At 37.8% G+C, this 23,125-nt stretch overlaps 1 protein-coding gene across 1 annotated transcript in view; it reads right to left on the bottom strand.

Moving 5' to 3' along the window:
* Positions 1–1,424: 1,424 nt before the first annotated feature.
* Positions 1,425–23,125, bottom strand: part of NPAS3 (neuronal PAS domain protein 3) — a 1,108,236-nt gene continuing 1,086,535 nt past the window's right edge. Inside the window, 4 exon segments of the mRNA XM_074289550.1 lie at positions 1,425–4,249; positions 4,251–5,110; positions 11,924–12,039; positions 16,517–16,664. Of these exon segments, the coding sequence (XP_074145651.1) occupies positions 3,749–4,249; positions 4,251–5,110; positions 11,924–12,039; positions 16,517–16,664 (1,625 nt within the window). The 3' untranslated portion in view covers positions 1,425–3,748.

Consider the following 23,125-nt stretch of genomic DNA (forward strand, 5'->3'; position numbering starts at 1 on the left):
GGGATCTGCTCCACCTTAAAATGAACAAGGCAGAAAGCCTGGCCAATAACCATGGAGGACACCAACCAACACTTTCACTAGTCTGGAGGAAGAAAAAAATGGTATTTAGAAGAAAGAGAAGATATATAAGTGATGGAACAGTTGGTTATACATTATAGATTGTAATAAATGAAAATATTGAGTGCATTTTAAGTGATTAATGTATGAAAACTGCCTTCACCTACTGTGCATTAATCAAGAAAAAATGCACACTTTCCATAGCAGTTAATGTTGCAGGCCCATTATTCAGCTCTGATAATGTGCATAATAATGCTCAGTATGACAATGAGTTGGGGTAGCTGAGAGTTTAGGATGGTTGCAAGTTTGGTGTAGTATTTGGATTAGCATCTTAGCCCGCGCCTTGTCAGACTTTTTGTTACACAATAATATAAAACATATATTTATATATATATGTACATGTGTGTGTTTATACACATACATGTATATATGAATATATAAATACATATATATTTTTAAACTAGCCAAAAATATCTAGCCATTGCCACTTTTTTTTTGCTTTTTTTTTTTTTTTTTTTTTTTTTTTTTAAATCAATGACCAAGGTACCTGCTTAAACAAATACTACCAGCACTCATTAGTCAGGATGGTTACATGTAAAAGAAATGATGCCAGATAGTAACAAATCCAAGAGAAGTTTATTATGAAAATGGCACCTGCGGATGAAAAAATTAAGTTACATAAAGACAACCATGTATGTGACATGTATGAAGATCTACAAAAGTATAAAAAGAACCCTGTTGTAAATGAAGTATGTACATTTCTGATTTGCAGCATTATCAATGGTCAATGAAAAAAATGTCTCAAAATAAGCCAGGCACTCAAGAAGTTAGATTCGGTTAGCTTAACACAAAATAAATGTACCATAGCTGTCGCTTTTTAACATTTTAATTTTTTTTTTATATTGTAGAGTTGGTAACACCGCTAAGATTTATACGAACAGAATATCCCTTTCCCCATTATTCAGCTACTTGGCACCAGTCTCCTCATAAAAGATTTCATATATTTGTACAAGAAATAGTTAAAAACACAGACACAGTCTTCACAGGTAATGAAGTTTTTTTTGTTTTTTTTTTTTTCATTTTGTAATTTTAAACACTATGGATTTAGACAGCAGCTGTGATTATCTGTTAGTTTAAATCACCAGAAATCATTTTGACACAACACAGAAACATTTATAAAAAAAAAACAAAAAACAAAAACAAAACAACAGCTGTCTAGCTGTTCTTTGTAGCTGATAGGTGCATTCCTTTGATTGTTCAATAGCTAGAGTAGAGCTTCCAAAATTAGAGTTTAAATTTCTCAATCAGCTTTCTTGGCTTTTTAAAAACCTACTTTAATCCTTCAAAAAATCCTTTATAAGCTCATCATTGAAATTTGTGGCATCCATTTTTTTTTAAATTTTAATTTTTTTTTTTTTTGCTATTATTCCACCTTGGGTTAGGCCTGATGCCTCAAATTCAAAGCTACAAGAGGAATTGGCTTAACCCAGTAACAATTAAAGGACAGCTGAGTTACTAGATTAGCATTGCACACATAAGCAAATATACATGACAATCCTAAGCTCAGTTTCCCCCCTTTTTCTTAATTAACAGTGTTGGCTGACCTTTTGAAAAAAATATTCTACCTTACTGGTAATTATCCTATATATTGCTCCATTGGCCAAGCTGGGAGAAAACCAAAGAAAAGCACCCTCTGCTTACATTTAGAGCACAAGGGACTCTGGGAATGTTAACAACTGAGGCGATATGGCATCAATTTGTTTAATATATCTGAGCATCACTCTTCAGCGCATTGCATGGCACACTTGAAGAGTAAGTCATACCCAGAATTCCTCTATGGGAAAAAAATGGCTCCATTAACCTTGAGCTAGTTAAGAGTCTTTTTATCTCTGAGAATGAAAAGGGAGTGGGGAGGTTTAGAGGAAGGAAAGAGGGAGAGAAAGGAGGAGACAAAAGAGGAGGAGAAAGAAAGGAGCAGTGGGAGAATATACAACAGCAAAGCAACAGCAGAAATCAAAGAAGGTATACAGACAGTGGAAGCAGCATAAGGTGACGTTACAGAGGAAGGCCACCACACAAAAAACCACTAACCCCCAAGAATCACTGGTTCACTAGGACTGCAGGAATGGGACTTTACCACTCCAGACTAGAGATAAAGCACAGAGAAGACAAAGGACAAAACAACTACATTAGCTTAGTATATACTGCATATAGTAACACACATTGAAACTGCAATGGGACTGACAGCCAAGGACACGTACACATTGTACACATTACAGTTCTCACATCTGTTATTAGATGCCTTAACAAACAGCTGCCAAAGATGGAGTGGAAGAAGAATTTATACTTGACAGTCATTTGGAGTGTTTGACACTACACCGTGATTTCTGGCAACAAAGACAAAATAGGAGATTTCTTTTCTTTTACTTAATGTGCAGTTTTCAGTTGTAGTTATCTATTTGAAGCTTATTAACCCATTCTTTAGTTTTTAAAACATATTGGTTTTGACATTAAAAAGAAGAAAAACAAAAAAAAATCTGGAAAACCAAATCAACCCCCCAAAATACAACCTTCCCTCTATAGCAACAAATGAAAAAAAAATTAAATGTTAAATATTTTTCTTCCTTTTTTTACTCCAAAGTGTTATCTGAAGTTGTAAAATTAGCCTCAGTTAGACTGAGAAAAAAAGGAAAAGAAACAACGGAACACAGTATGCACCTAAAACTGCTCCTCAAGTCAGTTTAATTGAGTTTTCGGAAAGCGCTTTTTAAAAAAGGCTTTACTGACCCATTAAATTTAATGTGAGGCTATGTTTGTTAGTTGGGAGGTAAAAATTTTAAGTCCTGCAGCAAATGTTAATGAGGGCTTTGTCTTAACTAACCAAGGAGACTGCAGCAACTGACTACAGACCAGGACAGAACACATGCCTTTCCAAAACCCAGCCCACTGAGCTGCATTTTGAATGAAGACGTTACAGATTAATAAATGATAGCACCATGGTTTTAGAAATTAAGTTAATGTTTCAGTAATTAACATTTAGTCCAACTTTTTTTTAAACATTCTAGTCACAGGCCAGAAATTAAGTTTTTAAGAACCCAAATTATTTTTATGTGCAAGTAAGAAAATCTTAATCATAAAAAGAGAATTAAATTCTGCATAAAATTCTAAAATACTATCCCCTATTTTTAAAGGAATTAGGAACAAAAACCCCATTTCATTTGACTTAGTCAAACAGGGCACATTGTTTATGCTTGTCTCTTTCAATCTTGATCACATCAAGATCTTGACGAAGGAAAAAACCAATGGTTGTCACTTTTTAAAATCTCGTTACCACAACACTGAGTATTCTATGGCAGAGGCATTCTCACATTAAAGGCATCTCAATGAAGATGCAAAGAAAAAAAAAATAAAACAACACACACACACTTCTCAGAAGAAGACAAAAATGGCAGGCAACTGGTACTCTGACCCTCTGGAGGCAAACAAAAAATTAAAAAAAAAAATTTAAAATATTTTTTAATGTTAAAGAATGTCAAGTTAACGAGAAAGGGAATGGAATGGGGGAACCCATCGTGTTTGAGAGAATAAGCTGACCTGCTGAAATTCAAAGTGCTAGAATTAAGGGTCTAAATTAAAACATAGTCTATGCCTCGAGAGTATAACACTGGAAACACAGTAATGTGGTCATGTCTCAATCCTCTTTCCGCTCCAGAGTCTGTGTAGTGTGAATACCATTGCTGTACACAGGAAATGGAAGAGTGGAAAAAAGTCCCTCGGCCGTGGTGAACACGTTCCCTGCCGGCATTTGGGTCAGGCTGGCCCCGCTCACTGCACTCCCGAACGGTCCGGACATATTGAGTCGGTGGACGTGGTGGTAGAGCATCTCCATCGGTGTTTTGGGATCCAGCCCGAAGCCGGGGCTGTTGACGTCGACAAAGTTCACCGCGTGGGTGTTGGGGAGCAGGTTGCCTTGCATGGCTAACGTAACCTCTGCGGGCGCGTAGCGGATCGTGCCAGTGGTGTAGACCCTCTGGGCGGCCGTGCTGGTGGCGGACAGGGTGCCCGTGACCCTGTGGACCAGAGGCAGCACCACGTTGCCCGCCTGCAGCCTCTGCAGGGCCTCCAGGTCCCCAGTGTACAACAAAGAGTTGGAAGACGTGCTGGGACCGCCCCCGCCGCCCCCGCCCCCCCCCGACACCGCCCCCGCCGCCGCCCCCGCCGGGGTGCTTGTCCCGGGGGGACGCGGACAGCGGGGGCGACAGAGGGTCGGAGGAGACGGGGGCCAAGGCCGAATTGGATGAGGTGCTGAACTGAGATTTGCGGCTGGCAGTGTTCTCGGTCCCCGGCGGGGTGAGGACAGAGTCTGGAATGGAGACGTGTAAACTACTGCTGGCTTGGGGGGAAGGGAAGTGCTCGGAGTTGGGGGGCTTGGTCATACTGTAGGGCGATTCGTTCCTTGAGATTTCCCGGTTGGGCGGGTAATTCCAAATACTGCTATCGTTATCAAAATTGATAGGTTCTGAGATCTCAGTTTTGATTTTGAGCACTGAGGCACTGTTTGGTGACGAGAGCAGCTGCGGCGGGTCCACCAGCGCGCCGTCCAGCCCGTTGGGGCTCGAGGTGCTGGACAGCCGGCGGCGGCTCAGGCTGCCCCCCTTCTGCTTTTTCCTCCTCTTCTTGCGCTTCTGGTGCTTGCTGGAAGACTGGGCGTTTGCCTCGCCCGCGCTGTCAGAGTCCTTGGCGCTGTCCGAGGTCAGCGACTCGCAGTTCTGCAGCCGCAGGTCCGTCTCGCTCTCCACGTAGCGCTCTACCTTGATCTGCATGGAGCCCAGCGTGCCGAAGCTGTCTTCGGTGGCCTTCTGGGTCTCAAAGTCCGAGTTCTCGAAGCTGTCGTCGCTGTCCCGGCTGTCCTGATTGCTGGAACTGTTGCCGTCGTCGTTACAGTTCATTTCGTTGTCCGACTGATGGCCGGACTTCTTGCGGTCCGACTCTGGGTCCTCGCTGTTCTCCGATTGGTTCCCCTTCTCGTCGGACTTGGAATTTTCGTTGTCCTCTGGGGATGGGAGGGGAGAAAAGGAGAGGGGAGGAGAGCAGAGTGAGAACGTCAAAAAGAGCCACCATCGCCCCTTAACAAGGAACCCCAAGGGAAAAACAGAAACAGAAAGCCCTCCCACTCTTCTGGGCTGGCCTGGCCAGCTCTCCGTGAATCTACTTGGAAGGAGCTGGGAACGGCCGGATTAGTTTTATCTCTACTTCTTTAGTCTCCAAAGACTTTGGGTGTAGGAGAGACTTCAGGCAAAAGGCAGCCCCAGTGTAGGAGAAATGACATTAGATTGGGAGGCAAGACTTAGCTGTGTGTCTTGGGAGCAAACCACTTAACCTCTGAGGTGCTCAGTCTCTGCTTTTTACCACCTGTGTCACTTATGGCAAATTCTCTGACCTGACTGGACCTCAGTCACCTTATCTGTAAAATGAAGTTGGACTACATGACCTCCGAGCTCTCTTTCTAGTTTTAAATCTGAAAGATTTAAAGCACGGGGCTTTTGTCACAACCTCTGGCTCCACAGCCACAAACCTTTTTTGCTATTAATGAACCAGAGGAGATTTGAGTTCAGATTCCCAAGCTCAAGTGGCATTATCCCTCATTTTTAAAGGCCTCTGCTTATTTCTATTTGCTCTTGCATTTAACTCATATTTATCATCAAAGCAGTTCATAACCTCGCACACGGGAAAGCAGTTCTCAAACCAGTCTTGCTTTTCTTATTGAATCAATTAGAGAAAACTTAGCCAAACACCTACTATGTGGAGTAAAGGTACAGAGTTAGGCTTTATCAAATCATTTAGTTGCAATGTGAACAGACACTTGAAATAAGGAGATGTACAGACTATCACTGTTCTAGACTGTCTCTTTTCTTTGATAGAATAATATTGTGAAATACAAAGTTCCACTTAGCTATCTAAGAATTGTTACAGTCTCCAACGGCCTTTGCTATATGCCCCATTGCTCAGCAGCTTGGGCCTCTAGTGGGGAGAGTGGGATGGATCCTTAAAGTCATGTTTCCATTGAGAAGTTCTGAAAACAGCAGTGGACAATCAGAGGAGAACATTAGGACAAGAAGGACGAGGAAAAAAAGCAGGAAATGAGAAGGTGCTACAGGAAATAGATTCCATTCTTGAGAACCTTTAAAATGGCAGCTTCAGGTGTTATGGGTCAGTCAAATATTAAGCACCTACTGTGTGCCAGCACTTTGCTGAGCTCTGGAATCAAACAGCAAAAGTATATGGAGTTTGGAGAATGCCTATTTACCTCATTTGGTGCTCTTTTTGGTCCCCCCCCCCCATACTTGCTAATGAAAAATTTACCTTGCCTGGATAATCCTTCAAGGGATAAGTGAATCTTAAAACTAAATTAAGATGAAAGTCTTCCTTTGCTGTCTCATCTTGGCATAATCACAGAATCATAGTTGAAAAATCAAAACTAAAAAAGATCTTAGGGGTCATTTAATACAATTATCTCATTTTACAGTTAAGGAAACTGAGGCTAAAAAAATGAAGTGACTCACCTAAAAATCAGGATTTGGAGTTAGATGCTGGGAATCCAAAATCACTGCTCTTTCAATTGTGCTACATTACTGTCTCTTGCCTCCCATTTTCCTATCCCCAAATATATAACATAATGATTTACTTCTCTTCCTTTTTATATTTTATTATTTAATGTTTAAGATATAATCCATATTCACTATACGAAAGTTCTGATTTCTCAAATAAACACCCAAAACAAAACTTGGAGTTCTCCAGTAGAAATTGTCTAATTGTATAAATAAAAGTATTATGATTTTATCCTCATAGAGAACTCTTACCTTGAGTGCTACTATGATAGGCAGAATTTGAACATGTCTTCTTGCTTCCAAGTCCAGTAACTCAACTATGTTCTATGTATAGTTAATACTTTCTTAGTAAGCCTAGTATTAATCTTGTTTTTATTGACTAAAGTCTAAAACTACCATAGGATCTTTAAAGTTCTCTTTGAGATCTCAATAATTCAGCTCATTGACATTTTGAAGCAAAAGAGATTTTTTTTTTTTTTTTTTGGTGAGAAGTACTTCTTACCTACATGCACTCATTTTTATAAATACACAAATGGGATGTAGCTTATTCAGATACAAATATTTTCTTAATGTTCAACAGAAAGAACAACAACAAAAAGGATTGAAGTTGGGAGTGGGGAGGGAGATTTTCTTGGTCTTCCTAGAAATCTAGATTTGTGTGTGTGTGTGTGTGTGTAAATTTGTCTGGATCACAACTAATATTTTCCTTTAAACATTTTTTTCTCAATTCTACATAACAGTATGATGTTAGAGTGTTTCTTAAAATGTCCTTACTCACAGGGCCTGCTTGGCATGAACTTGGCTTTTACGTCTAGAGCCAAGAACCAAATCTGGATGTCTGCCTATTGTTCCATATATATATATATATATATATATATATATATATATATATATATATATATATATATATACTTAACAATAATGAGTTTATAGATATCTCCAAATCCTTCATTATGAAAGACTGTATCCATTTCTTCCAGAATGGGGTTTCTCAAGAACTAAATTAACAAACTAATTCCTGATTCATCTTGTCCAAAGTGTCTTCCTTTCCCATTAAAAAGTTGCCTTATATTGATTTTGTATACACTTATTTTGGGATTACCTTGAGTTTTTTTCCTTTTTGGCTTTCTCTCCCCAGCCAATTAGCACAGTGCACTGCTTAAATGCTTGTTGAATGCTTGACTGAATAAAGCAAACCATGCCCAAATTTCTCTTTCAATAACTTTTTTTGTCCTGGTATGTGAGAATTAATTATATGGACCTTGTATATATGACTTTTACTGTTATTACTACTACTTCATATTTTCTAGTGCTTTGGTTGTCAATTACTCTATTGTACTATCACTGTACTATTAGAGTACAATATACTCTAATAGAATGGAAGCGCCCTGAAGGCAGCTTTAAGTTTATGTCTCCCTTGCCTGGCAAAGTGCCTTGAATTTTGCAAGTGCTTAACAAATGCTTGTTGAGTGACTCATGGATTACATTCACATTGTCTCATTTAATCTTCCCAACAAACTGTGAGGTAGGCAGGACAGGCACTATTATCTCCACATCAGGACTGTCTCTAATTAAGGGGAGAACAAGAACAAGAGAGAGTTGCAATAAAGGGAAGGGAAGTATGGATGGACTGTGATATGCATTAGAGGAAGCATTCACATGGATATTAAAATATAGATTAAGTGCAAGATGTTGGGTTTACTGAGACAAAGATGGAATCATCACTGTCTTCAAGGAGATTACAGTGGAGGAGACATGTTCTTATATTATTATATATTTATATATTAAATATTATATATTTATATTATTATATAAAAATAAAAGGAAGATATTAGGAACTAGGAAGGATGTGAGGGCCTAGTAACATCTCATGAAGGTGAAGTGGAGATGAATTTTAAGAAAGGTATGACTTTAAAGAAGTAGAGATGAGGAAGGAATATTTGTCAGGTGTGAAAGAATGCTAGTCCACAGACAAGAGTGAATGAGAGTAGTCGATAATAAGGCTGTAAGGGAAGGTCGGAGTCAGTTTATCCTGCATCCTCAATGTTTTTGGCCAAAATAATGAGTCTGTAGTTATTTCTAGAAGCAACTTGGAATTGATGGAGCAGGGATCAGACTTGGGTTTTAGGAAAATCATTTTGGTGTCCATGTAGAGGATAGATGGGAAAGGCGACAGACTTGAGGCAGGGAAATCAATTAAAAAGTTGGGAGGCTTAAATTAGGTTCAATTACCCTAAATTACTGAGTCTGTTCTTAGTGTCCCTTAATAATGGGGGAAAGAGACATTGTTGAATGTCATGTCAGAGAAGAATTTGCCCCAAGAGAAAGATGTCATGGAGTTAGTACCCGGTTTGGAGGCAAGGAGGCCTGAGTTCAAATTTAGTTTCAGACACTTAGCAGTGACTCTGGGAAAATCATTTAACCTTTTTATTTACCTCAGTTACCTCCTCTGTTAAATGGGGATAATAGTAAATTGTTATATACTATGAATAGTATATAAACGTATACGAACTGCATAATATATTTATTTATGTATCATTATATATGACATGCCATATATAATAATACATAGTGTGGCTTATAGTACATATTTCATATAATAACAATTATATATATGTACTATAATTCATATATGCATAAATGTATATCTGCATTTTTTCAGATTGAGAAAATAGGAATTAAATTTCTCTAGCCCCTCTCATATTTTTAAGATAATTGAACTTTCTTCAGTTATTTCCATTGAAGAGACTTTGGAGTGACATATTTTGACATCTATCTCTTTATCAAGTTGTAGGACAAGCAAAAAAAAAAATTTGGGAATGATATTGTTATAACTATCAAACAAAATTTCCCAGTCTTACCAAGCTTTGACTAAGTTTGGTCTGAATTTTAATAGCAGAACCCTCCCACACGTTAAGAACCTATTGCTCTATTAGAAATCCTTACATGGAACTCAGTACAATCAACTATAATATTCAGGAACATGTGCATTCTGAAGGGTCTAGTCCCACTGCACTGCAAGATGTCAGTGACTTATGATGGGCTTGAAGAATCATCATCTGGTCTCTGGAATATTTTATTTTGTAAATGTAATCATACGCTCCACCCATATAGATTAGAATTTAGTGAAGAAGAATAGTGTTTTCTTCCTTCCTCCCCCACCAAATACTTCATTAATTAAACAAGAAGATATCCCAGGGTTATTACTAAGTGAGAACATAGGATTATAAAATTACAGCTGTAGGGATCTCAGAGGTTATCTCATCCAACTTCATGGGTTACTAAGCATTTATTAAGCACAGAATATGTGTCAGGCATTATCTTAAGCACTGGACTTACAAAAAAAAGGTGTATTAACATAACACCTGCCCTCATAAAGCTCATATTCTAATTTTTTTTAGGTGAGGAAATTGATATCTAAGAAGATCACTTATCAATTTAACCTATAATGATTCAGACAAATGTCAAATGACATTTGAATGCAGGTCCTCTAACCTTAGAGTCAATGAGATTTCTCTTATACTACAGTGACAAGCACTGTCTTAAAATTTATAGCAAAACCCTGTGGATATACCAGGTATCTAGATTTGGGGGGGCAGTGGAGGGATATGGCACCTCAGGTGACCTAATCGCTAAGATATTGGCATGATCTTTGGGGTCCTCAGCCAGGATTCAGAAGGAGTTCATAGCCCAGTGGCCATTTTTAAGATATTTGTGTTTTATTATCTCCAAGTGCCTGGAATGGAAATGAGATGTTAAAAATCCATGACTTAATCTCCCTAATGATGCATATCATGCCAGTAAAGGGAGGGGTAGGAGAATGCTTGCTCCATCAGGCTGAATTGGAGTCTTCTTGTTTTGGGGATAGAGGAGAAAATAAGGAATTACCTTATTTTTATTCTGCTCCCAAAGAGTAACTCAGGAAGTATTTACCAAATTAAAAAGGAAAATGAGAAAAGATGGCATTCCCTTACTTAATTCCAATTAAGCAATAAGTTACATTTATATCTTTTGGAACAAAAAGTCCCCAGGTACAATTAGATACTCCAACCTAAAGGTTTCATTACCAGTTGTGGTTGTTGCTTATATGCTTTGGTGGGAATATTAATATTTTAGTAATTAAGTTAAGTATTTCTTCAAAGAAAAAATAAAAGAACATGCAGGGCTGCTTACTTCAAGAGGGTAGGCTGTTGGATGGCAGGGGGAGGAATGGAGGGAAGAAAGATGGAAGGTTCTATTCCATGAGCATAGCACTGAAATTTAATGACTGGCAAATAATTATAAAACTGTTCACTTCTCCCTTTCAGATGAGTTCATCTACCTCTGAACTGCTTGCCCTATCAGAGGAGTTTGGAAAGACAAGACTTAAAATCATGGAGTTAATGGACTTGAGTTCAAATACTACTTATAACTTAACTGTGTGGCCTTAGGCAAGTTAAATAACAAAGACAACAATAACTGGCACTTACATTAAAAAAATAATAACTGAGATTTATATAATACTTACTATAAACACCTGGTACTGTACTAAGCACTTTAACATTATCTCATTTGATCCTCACTACCAGGATGGAAAATAGGTGCTATTATTATCTCCATTTTACAGAAGAGGAAACAAAGGTAAATAGGATTAAGTGAAATATAAAGGATCACACAGCTAGTAAGTATCTGAGGCCAGATTTGAAATAAGGTCTTCCTGAATTTAAGATTGGTGCTCTATCCACTGCATCATCTAGTGGTCTCCTCATTTGGGCTTTTTTTTTTGATAAAGATATTAAAGTGCTTCATCATTTTCTTCTCCAGCTCATTTCTACAGATGAGGAAACTGAGGCAAACAGGGTAAAGCGACTTGCTCAGAGTCACAAAACTAGTAAGTATCCAAGGCTGAATTTGAACTCAGGTCCTCCTGACTCCAGATCTGGAGCCCTATCTGCTGTCCATATTTGCTTTATTTCTAGTAGGTCTGCTCCAAAAATATATGCAGCCCTAAGAGTAAGTATTACAGGTATTGTTATTCCTGTTTTACAGAAAATTGAGGCTTACAGAAATTAATTTAGTCAAATGTTCATGGGCATGACAATAAATGTCAAAGATGGGTTTAAATCCAGGGCTATAGGTGCCACTATTCCAAGGTCATTTGTAAAATGAGAGGGCTGGGGTAGATTTGAAGGTCCTCTCTAAATCTCAAACTGTGAGGTTTTTTTTCCCCCTAGTTCCCACAAAAAAAGTGGGAGAAGAAACTGGATTCTTTGCCTTACCTGAGTTGTCTTTAGAATCTGATTCAGAATCCGAGGTCTCCGAGGACTCAGAGGTTTTCTCTGGCAGATGAGGGAGTTGTGCAATATCCATTGGAGTGTCCTTGTATTCTGGGTTACTGTGGAAGAGGACATTAGGGATGAATGCAAATAAACCAATGCTGGGTAATTTCTTTTAAACGTCCTCTTTCCTCCTTTCCTGCCCCAAGCATCTGAAGTTAAGAATATTAATAAAGAAATAAGATAGTAAAACCTTCCTCTCCACTGGTCTCAGAATTTTTTGAACACTTAGTTTGGGAATGTGATCCATTTAGAAAATCCTGGTGTAACAACTTGATAGCTAAATGCTACATGAAAACCGATAAAAATCTTTTAATAATCTAGAAACTCTGGGGACAGGAGAGTAACACTGAGAGAGCTCTAGCGAGTACTTCCAATAAAGGATCAAGGAAGGGAAAGATATCTCTTTTCACACTCCTCATGCTTCCAGGAGTCTAAGAGCCCTTGTCATGGACCATTGATGTTGCTGCTCACCTGCTCAGATGTCTAAAGCTATTTGAGGAAGGGAAAAAAAAATCCCTACAACCTTAACAACCTAACTCTATGACAGATGCACAGGTGTACCTTGGGATGCATGCATTATGGCTACCAAACTGTCAACACACCCATTACAATCACATTTTCATCTGTTCATGTGGTGCACACCTGTGGCTTGTTAGCTAGAAACCTGATTGCATTGGGGAAGAGTTCCAGTGCAAAAGTGAGCCTGGAGGATCAGATCTGGCCCCATTTGTTGGGGGGTGGAGAGGGAGGAAGAGAGTGCTTTCTTTTTTATTGTGTTAAATTGTAAAGCAGATCTTTTCCATCAAATGGAGGCCATTTGGTTAGTGTGAATCACTTCTCTTTTGGGAAAATATCAAGGCAGTCTTTACATGTGAGACTACTACTATTAACTCACATTCATAGAGAGCTTTATTGTTTCCAAAGGCTTTCATGTATTTCTCACAACAATTCCACGAGGTAGTCAAGTAAGATATTATTATCCTCATTTTATAGATTAGGAAAAACTTAAGTTCAGCTAAAAAAAATACCCCTATAACTTTAACAACTTATGTGTCTAAGGTCACATAGCTAATAAGTGATAGGACCAAGGTCCAAATGCTAGTCTTTTTCAAAACTAGGCTTATGTCTCAGATTGCTCCTCTAATTCAACCTATTTCCCTCAATGGCAAAGAGAATATGTAGGATCTCCTCACTGAAACCTTGTTGACAAATCAAAAATAATGAGCTCTACTGAATAAACCCTCATTCCTTTGAATTTAAGACATTAAGACATCACTTTCCAGATATCATTGGTTCTCTTCAAGAAGGAAGAACAACAACAGAAGGAAGATAATCTTTTTTCATTCATTCAATAAATATTTAGGATGTATCTATTGTATTTAAAGCACTGTGATAGGCTGTTAAGGTCAATGCAAAAATAAATTAGAAAGCTTCCCTGATCTGAAGAACCTTATCATCCAGCATTGCAAATATCTCCAGGAGAAGTAGAGGGGAGAGTCATTCAGCCTTTAGTATGACTTATTTTCCTGGATTGCTTTCCTTTTAGTAATTAACTGAGATAATTGGTAAAAGGTTGGGGTAAATGACTTTTCAGGTCTCTCCTATTCATACATCATGAGTCAAAAACTATTAGCTACCTTCAGAGAACAGAATTTTGATGTGATGGGGGTAGATATGGGGAGCTGTCCTTCTGTTTCACTATTTGTGTGCAACGTCCAGGCAATTGCGATTACCAACTGTACTTTGAACACATTCCATGCTTTTCTGCCTACTTTCCATTCTTCATTTTCATTTTTAACTAGACTGTTAAGGAGGAAGTTGTTTTCACATTTGCTTTCTTATTTCCATCATCTAGCACAATGCCTGGTACATAGTAGGTACTTATTGAATGTTTCCTTATTGGAGAAACGAAACAACACACATAAGCACAAGCATAAATCCCAACTTCTTTTGCTACTGCTTGCTTTTAGGTACAGCTAGAACAGTTCTTCCATTCTTGTGATTGTAACCCTGGAATCAGAAAGCTGGGTCATGTTACCTAACTGTTGCCCAAACTCTTTCATTTCTCATTCCTCTTGGTCTAGGGGAAGAAACCTGTGGAAATCAGAATGGGATTTCCCAATTAGCTTGCCCAACCCTGGGCAAGATGACTTGAACTTTCCTTTACTTCTCTTTCTTCCTTATTTCTACTCATATCTTTAATCTTTAAAAAAAGAAAAATCAGAAAGCAGATTAAATGAGATTGTATCTGTATGTTTGTATATATGTATACATATACATTACTTATTATATGTAGTGTTTTACAAAGCATAAAGCATTTATAAGTGCAAGGCATAATAATAATTATTATTATTACTACACTACTATCCCCACCACTACTGCTACCAAATTGAAACAGCATTGTGTCTAATTACAGTTTAAAACCCACAATAATTTAGCTATTTCTGCTTAGAAGTTGAATATTATGATCTATTATAATCTCTGTCCTATAAAAAGCACATAAATTAGAGATTTGCTGATATCCAAGGCCATTTGGTTATATCACAAAAATAGCATAACCCATAATACTAAAATGGGGAAAAGTCTGAATTTATCATACTCATAGCAGGCTCTCCCTTTAGTGAAAGAGTTAAAATATCCTTCCAAGTAGAGAAAAAGATGTTGAAAAAGCAAAAAAAAAAAAATCAAGATATATGAGGATTCAGTAAGTGGTGCACATTAAGGTCTTCATAAAAGTCATAATCATTAGCGTCTGATTGATATGCTATTGGTAGAGCGCAAATCCTTACTTTTGAATCACAGACATCCCAAACTACCTGAAAACAACTGAAAGGGTCAGTGAGCAGATGAGCCAGGATCCTTAGCTCCTTGGCTCCATTTGGCTGTCTTGAAGAAAAATGGGGCTCAGTACTCACTGTCTAGAGTATCAGCCAAAGGGCAACAACTTCCGTTCATAAGCTCTGTTGGAAGTTTCCCAAATTAGACTATGAGCAGGATTCATTTTGTGGCTACAGGCCAAGAGAAGCCCAAAGTAGAAGAACCATTTTAGAATTAAGAGACAGGGGTGCATTTTGGATGGCTTCCCAGTGGCCTGGCTTGAATATCAGGTCATAGAGAATATTTGCTCCTGAGTTTTAAGGTATTCAGTAGAGTTTCCTGTTTGTCTAAATCCCAGGGGTGAGTTTGGAAAGAATTTTCATCCATTGCTATTTGGCTAGTTTGCTCATCTGATCTCATCCTTTGAGATCATACCGATAAGTATGACTTTGGGCAAATTATTTCACCTTTCTGGGATTTGGTTTCTTTATTTGTAAAATAGGGTTGTTGAGCCAAATAGTTTCTGCAGTCTCTTCTATCTCTTGATCTGTGATTGTATGATTCTACCCTCAACCTACCTCTCCAGACCTGTATTTCAAATAACTTATATTTCTACCTCAAGTTCAAAACTGAACTTCCTAAGACCTGCCCCACATGTATCTTCTAACACTTAGCAATTCTGTGGCTTTTGCCTTTGGGGTACTTCCTAGTTTTTAACCTATAGTTCTATGAGACTTGCAAGTCACTGACTCAGTTCCTTTATCTACAAAATATGGATAATTCTCATACTATCTTTTAATAATTTCTTATTTGGCAAATATTTTTTTCTGAGAATCGATATGTGGAAAAATTTTTATAAACCTTAAAGTATTCTACAAAGCTAATAACCATGTTACCTTGCTTTTGTATAAAGTTTTTTTTTTTAATCAAAGTCCTTTCCACCAATATTATGTTATATAATTAAATGAGTAAAATTGCACAACTAGCCAGTATTGAATTTGAGATTCTAATCCATCTTTGTCCTAATATATAGGATGCCCCCAAACTCTTAGTGCAGTTTTATTAAAGCTATGGTGTTGTCTCTTAACTATAAAAGTCTCTACAATATTGCCTGCCAACAATCTCAAATGTCCAAGAAAAAAGGCACTGGCCCATATTCCTAGGGTTCAAATGAGTTTGGGCTTAGTAAGGAATAATATAATACGCTACTTCTCTTTCTTGTTCCCTTTTTGCTTAGTTCCTGTAATTGCATATACATGTAATTGCTATATGGTTCATATATATATATAATTTGTGCTACTGCTTTGAATCCATTTTATTGCATGCAAATACCTCTCTGCTTTCTTGTCTTAGGAGATGATGAACAGTTTAAGTTGGATAGGGAGGATAAGAGCTCAAAGAAATCACCCTGTTAAAGGTGGAGAACCAATATATTTCTGAAAGAATATCCACAGTTTGGCAATTATGGGCAACTGTTAGCAAGGCAGATCTGGAAGAGCTTTTAGTTTCAGCTTGACTACTACATCCACATGGGTCTTTGGGGATGAAACCCTTTCCCTGTGCCAGGATTTCATATTCTTCAGCACCAAGTACTGCCAAAAATCCAGTGCTTATATCTCACTAGCCATTAACCACAGCTTTCTATAGGTTTTACAATCCCTTCACTCAGGTAACATGGATGACAGTGGAAATGATGGAGAAGATTTGATCATATACCTAAGGAGATAATTGACCCAGATGATGTTCTTCTCATTTGCATTCTTGGCATTAATAGCTATGGTAGCACTAGACTGTATCCAAATATATCCTCCGTTCTTCTGCATCCAGCGGTAGTACTTAGTCACACACTGACCCTTATTCAGCACTGAAAAGAAAACAGAAAGAACAAAAGGCATTGTGTATTAACATCACAATCCAATGACTTTCATCTCTACACCCTCCCCCCCAGTACAGAGATGGAAGGCCCCACACAAAGGCAAGAGGTGCCCCTTTGTATGCTTAATGTAGGATGCCATTAGTATGACAAATAAAATCAACAATTCACTGGAGCATCGGCTCAGGAGCTGTGGGTTACTACCATTTGTAGCAAGATTTTATTCCATTTTTGGCAGCTCTGGTGTGGGAGGAAGAATAAAAGGGCTACAAATCTTTTTGGCTGGGAGAACACCTAATGCTGTGTGGACATTTTCAATGGGTTTGACGTCAAATTGTAAGAAAGGCAAATTTGTATGTGATTTATTCATAGCTCCTAGGTAGACCTCTTTGAGATTCTGGATATCTGAAAGGTTCAGGAGTGTGCTCTCCCTTTCATTCTTTGATCATTTCTCCTCATTGCAAGCAATATCAACCAGTGAGCTTATACATCTGTTCCTTTTGATCTTGTCAAACAGAATTTATAGTTCTCAGATGAACTAAATCTCCATTGGTCAGTAGGGGGAAAGTCTGGTGAGACTTTGCTTAATACTGGAACAAAATAAATCCACCAAAGGTATCGGAAAGAAACTGTGGCCTAAGGGAGGCACAGAATTGACTTGGTTCAAGCCAAACAGAGTGACAGCTCTATACAGCCTCTGAAATATGGCCAAAAATGAAGGAACAAGTAAAAACAATCAGTAATGTGAAACGCCGGCCATTAAATACCCTCCTGAAAGGGAGCTTTAAAAATGCAGATGTTAAAAATGATACTTTAACCAAAATGTTGCCAAGTTGAAATTGATTTGATTTGTATCTGGGCCCTCCTGAGCTAGTAAAAGGAGAATGAACAGTAAATCATGCCCCGAAATAAAGTGCTATAGATTGGAATGCTTTAAAAAGATGTCTGGAATGTGCAAAACCTGGGTGTTATTACTCAAATACAGATTCGGGTTTGGCTCGGTTCTCTGCAACGGCCTCGAAGGCGTCGGGCACTAGGGGGCAGTGTGCATTCATCTACGTCTCCGGCTTTTGGCATGTCCTTGTCTCCGTCTGCTAAAATGAAAAACTCTAACTGCTGTAATAAATTTGGCTAAATTAGCTGCTAAATGGTTATCTCAAGTAATATGTATTTGCATTAATCATCTTGCTCTAAACCAGAACAAGCCAGAGTCCTAAAGACGTAGTAAATTCATATTGTCCATTTAATTACGGCTAATAAGTGCTTCATATACAATAGTTTCATGAAGTACATTTTGATTTTTTTGGGGGGTGGGGAAAAGAAAGAAGTCACTTTGGAAAAGAACAGTGTTCAGCGCTGTTAAAGTTCTTACCATAAAACCGGGAGTCACTTTTCATAGTTCCTAAGATAACCAAATGTCAGCGCCTCAGAAATATTATGTTCATATGTAAATGCACGGTGCTGACCCCACACTCACGCGTTCCCGTGAGCACATCTAGACTCCAACAACCTCCCTTGACACTTTAACTGTCACAAAGAAAGGAAAAGAAAAAGACTCAATCCTAAAAAGCGTTTCAAACGGCGCGGAGTTCTCCCTTATTCCCTATTTGCTGATGTTTTTAGTGGCTCAAACCGAGCTGTAGCACCATCATTTACTCCTAGTCCGGATGCAGCGGGAGGATCCCCGTTATTTCCCTTTCACATGCCAGTCTAACTTTCTGACATTCCACACGCATGGCTTCACAAGCTACGAAACCACGCGGTTAAGCTGAAAGCAGGTAAAATACTAACCACCGACGGTACAGCTTTTCTATCGAGCCACTGTTGCATGCAACCTGACACGGCTTTATTCAAATCCTTTAAACTCTGTTAACAGTTAATATTTAGAGAGGGAGAGAGAAAATGAGATAAACGTCTTGTCCAAAGTTATGTAATCCTACCCCCTATTTTCACAGAGTAATTAGATGGCCCCCCAATCAATAGCTGATATGATATGTAGATATGTATCTCAGATATGTGCATATATAAATATACATATACTTATGTGTTTGTCCTTGTCTTATATATAATTTTATATGTGTCTACTTAAGTTTAGAGTATGGAGTGATTTCATTTGGTTGTGTTGAACTTAGCAGAGGTTCAGAGACAAGAGAACTGTTCTTTGGATGTTTCAAAGACAGAAGAAAGAGAGATGAATGGCTAAGTTCAAACCTGTACAGAATGGATATAAAGCACTGGGTGATGCCAAAATAAGTCTTTTGTGGTAGCTTCGCTGTCCAGGGGATATTGCACTGGAGTTGGGATCAGGAGGGCCTAAATTCAGTCTGCCACAGATACTTAGTTGCTATGACTAGCTAGGTAAGTCACTTGAGCTCCCTCAGTCTCTATTTTCTCATCTATAAAGTGGGGATAATGACAGCTCCTAATGAAGAGGGTTATTGTGAAGATAAAATGAGATAATACATATAAAGTGCTTCATCCATATATGTGTGTAAATGTATTGTGTAAGTTTATGTGTGTGACCTCAGACATTTACTAGCTATATGACCCTGGATAAGAAAATGACAGACATTTTTGCCAAGAAAACTCCTTGGACAGTCGTGGCATGCTGTGGTCCACAGGTGAAAAATGTTGGACACAACTGAACAGCAACACATATGTATGTCACACACACACATATATGGTACAAAGTACTTCTTATGTGTCATAGTAATAATATTTATTATAGCTATAATAAATAATACTGGTAATTATTTATAATATAATAATGATAATAAATATCCATGTTTATAATTATAGTATTTATTATTTATACTATTATAATTATAAGAAATCATTATTTATAATTTACAATATAATAATTATTATAACTATAATAAATAATTATTTATATCATAATGATTATTATAGTTATAATAAATAATCATTGTAATAACTACTGTTATTTCTCTCCCTGGGCAAGTGACAATCTCTTTAAATCTCAGTTTTCCTATCTGGAATATGAAGGGTTTGAACTAGATGGTTTCTGAGGTCTCTTGCCGCTCTAACTCTATAATCCTATGGGCTTAAAATATTTAAGTTTAAAAGTAAATTAAAAAGTTAGAGAATTCAGATAATTTACACAAAACTCACTTTCTGTCTCTTTAATAGCTTCAACCATTAAAGCTTAAAGAAGTTCTAAGGCCTTTGGGACCTTCTGACCTCATTTGATGAGGGAGGTGCTGTGATTAAGCCACATTTTGCAGCTGAGGAAACCAAGGCTAGAGAAAAGTCAAGTAAGCTAGAAGGTGCTTAAAACAGGGTTTGAAATCAGTTCTCCAAGTTCAGCATTTTTTTTACCACCTAGCTGCTGGAGAGGACCCTCCCTGAGTGCTCCAAAGCCAGCAGAGGGTCAGACAGTTCCTATATTGTTCCAGAGTTGTAAAATAACTGCCCAACTCTGCTCATTTACTATTGACAGGTCTCATTAAAACTAGAGAGGCTTATGTTTGCCCCTCACCCCCAAGATGCCTGCAGAAGAATGGCTTTTCTGGCCATTGTAGCTTTCCAAGATCATCTACTGAAGATAACTGAAAAGAAAAGGCTATAATTTTATTTTAGATAATTTAAAAGATCTAGAACCAGCTAGGCCTGCAATTAGGAAGCTGTTGTTCAATTGTTTCAGTCTGACTCTTCATGACCCCCATTTGGGGTGTTCTCACAAAAAAAATACTGGAATGGTTTGCTATTTCCCTCTCTAGCTCATTTTTTTTTACAAATGAGGAAACTGAGGCAAACAGTGTTTTCTTGGGTCACACAGATAATAAGTGTCAGAGGCTGGGTTTAAATTTAGAAAGATGAATCTTTCTAGCTTCAGCCCAGTTATGTGAGTTCAAATCTAGTCTCTCATACTTGCTAACTGTGATTTTAACCATCACTTAATCTCAATTTGTCTCAATTTATTCAACTATAAAATGGAGATAAGAATAGCGTCCCCCTCCCAGGATTGTTGTGAGGATTAAATGAGATCATATTTGTCAATTATTGCTATCTAAATATTAGCTACTATATTTACTATTACCATTACTCTATATTTCAATAAGACTTTGTATTCCTTTCATGGTATCTATCACATTGTGCCTTGTATTATAGTTGCTATTGTGCTTTTTTTTTTTTTTTTCTTGATGATGGGCAGATAGGTAGTACAGTGGATAGACCATGGGGCTTGGAGTCAGGAAAAACCACATTCAAATTTTGCCTCTGATATTCATTAGCAGTGTGATCTTGGGCAAGTCACTTAACCACTTTCTTCCTCAGTTTCCTCAATTATGAGGATAATAGCAAGGTCAGGTTTCCAGGAATGAATGAGATTTGATTTGTAACCATCTTAGCACAGTGCTTGACACATGGTAGCTACTAAATAAATACTGGTTCCTTTCTTCCCCTTTCCTGTTCCTCATCTTGTCAACATCAACAATTTCTCCCAGAGAGCTCATTGGCTCTTTGCACACACTTATCAGAACACAGTTTAGGAAAGTTTGCCTTAGTTCATTAACAACCCATTTGCACACGCCAGTAGACTTCTCGTCAGATTAGCTAACTGTCATCCAGCGTAGACCAGAGTTGAAAGGGAAGGCGAGAAACAATAGTAGTTGATTTGATAATGGAAGGGGCTAAAAAAGGGCTTGATAGTAAGGATACTGCTTAGGAAGGAAAGTCTCAGTGACAAGGGGGAGTCCACAGGTTGAGATGAGGTTGAGATGTGCTGCCTTAGGGTCCTTATAACTCTTGATGGGAGCTGCTAAAAGAGAGGAGAGGGTGCCCTAAGGGAGATGACTGCCTGCAGAAGACAAACTTTGCCTACTTCACAGTTTTGCCTGGGGCTGGCCCTGGAGGCCACCATACAAACAGAATCTTGAAAAGGTAAGAAGAGTTTCAACCCTGCTGCTGGATTTTCAATCAGTCTGATTTATTTTGGCTATATTATAATGAGTATTTCCCTAAGATGACAATTTCCAGTGTGAAACATTAATGGACCAGGAAGACCCACTGACCCAAAGTTTCAGCTGAAGTTTAACCCTGTTTGCCTCAGTTTTCTCATCTGTAAAATGATCTGGAGAAGGAAATGGCAAGCTGAAGAAAGTCTATTAATTTATAATTAACTAAAGAGTTTCTGACATTTTTGCTCAGGGGCCCAGAATGTAAACTTTTGACAGTGGGATAAAGCTATTCCTTCTCCAAAAAAAAAAAAAAAAAAAAAAAAAAATCACATTGGCAAATCAGCTGGATCACTCCAGCTGTGCCCTAGGCAGGATCTGACAGTTTTTCCTGAACTCATGCGGTCCTAATCAGCTCAAGAAGAAAAGCCACCTTGGTAACAGCTTGAAAGAGATTTTTAGTTTAAGTTATAAATGAGAGAACCTGAAAAAAGAAAAAAAAAAACCTCACAAAACTTTTTCTATTCTCTTTAATCCAGTGGCTGTTGTTTTTTATTTTATTTTTTAATTTTTAATTTTTGAGGCTTAGACTCAGAGATCAGAAGGAAATGAGGAGAAAATGCAAGATATTGAAAAACCACACAAATTCCTCTTGGAAATAAAGGACAGAATTAAGGAGTGAGAAAGTTCCTCCTGATTTAAGTCCTTTAAAAAATAGTTTATTGCCTCTCAGAAGCAGAAAAGGGCTAATCAAATTAATGAGCCTAAGAATAAATTAAAAACCATGTTGTTCCAACCTACCAAAAGGAGGCAAGAAGAGGAGGGGGAGATATTACAGATGTTTAGTTAAAAATCACTTAGAATCATGGACTACATTTTTTAGTCTTACATCAGTGAGGGTCTGAATGTCATAGCTGAATAGAAAACTCCATGTTATCATTTGGATTTAGGCAGTCACAGAGTATTTGTAGTAGAGATAGCCCAAGTCAAAGGTTGTATTGGGGTTGTATTGTTATCATTATCAATATAATTTTTTTGTGTGTTTGTGTGTGAAGCAGTTAGGATTAAGTCACTTGCCAGGGCCACACAGCTAGGAAGATCTGAACTCAAGTCCTCCTGATTCTAGGACCAGCACTCTATCCACTGTGCCATCTAGCTGTTCTGTTGATATTATTGTCTTTGTTGAAGTGTTTCATGATCCTACTTGGGATTTTCTTGGCAAAGACATTGTAATAATTTGCCATTTCCTTCTCCAGTTCATTTTACAAATAAAGAAACCAAGGCAAACAGGGTAATGTGACTTGTCCAAGGTCACACCGCTAGTAAATATTTAAGGCCAGATTTGAATTCAGGTCCTCCTGACTCTGAGGCTGATGTGATATACACTGTACTTAGCTGCCTAATTAGAGCTGCTGGCACTTTCATATATATATATATATATATATATATATATATATATATATATATATATATATATATATATATATATATATATATGTAATTATTATTTTGCTGAGGCAATTGGTATTAAGTAAC

Source organism: Sminthopsis crassicaudata, chromosome 2 (assembly GCF_048593235.1).
Source record: "Sminthopsis crassicaudata isolate SCR6 chromosome 2, ASM4859323v1, whole genome shotgun sequence".
NCBI classification, from domain to species: Eukaryota; Metazoa; Chordata; class Mammalia; order Dasyuromorphia; family Dasyuridae; genus Sminthopsis; species Sminthopsis crassicaudata.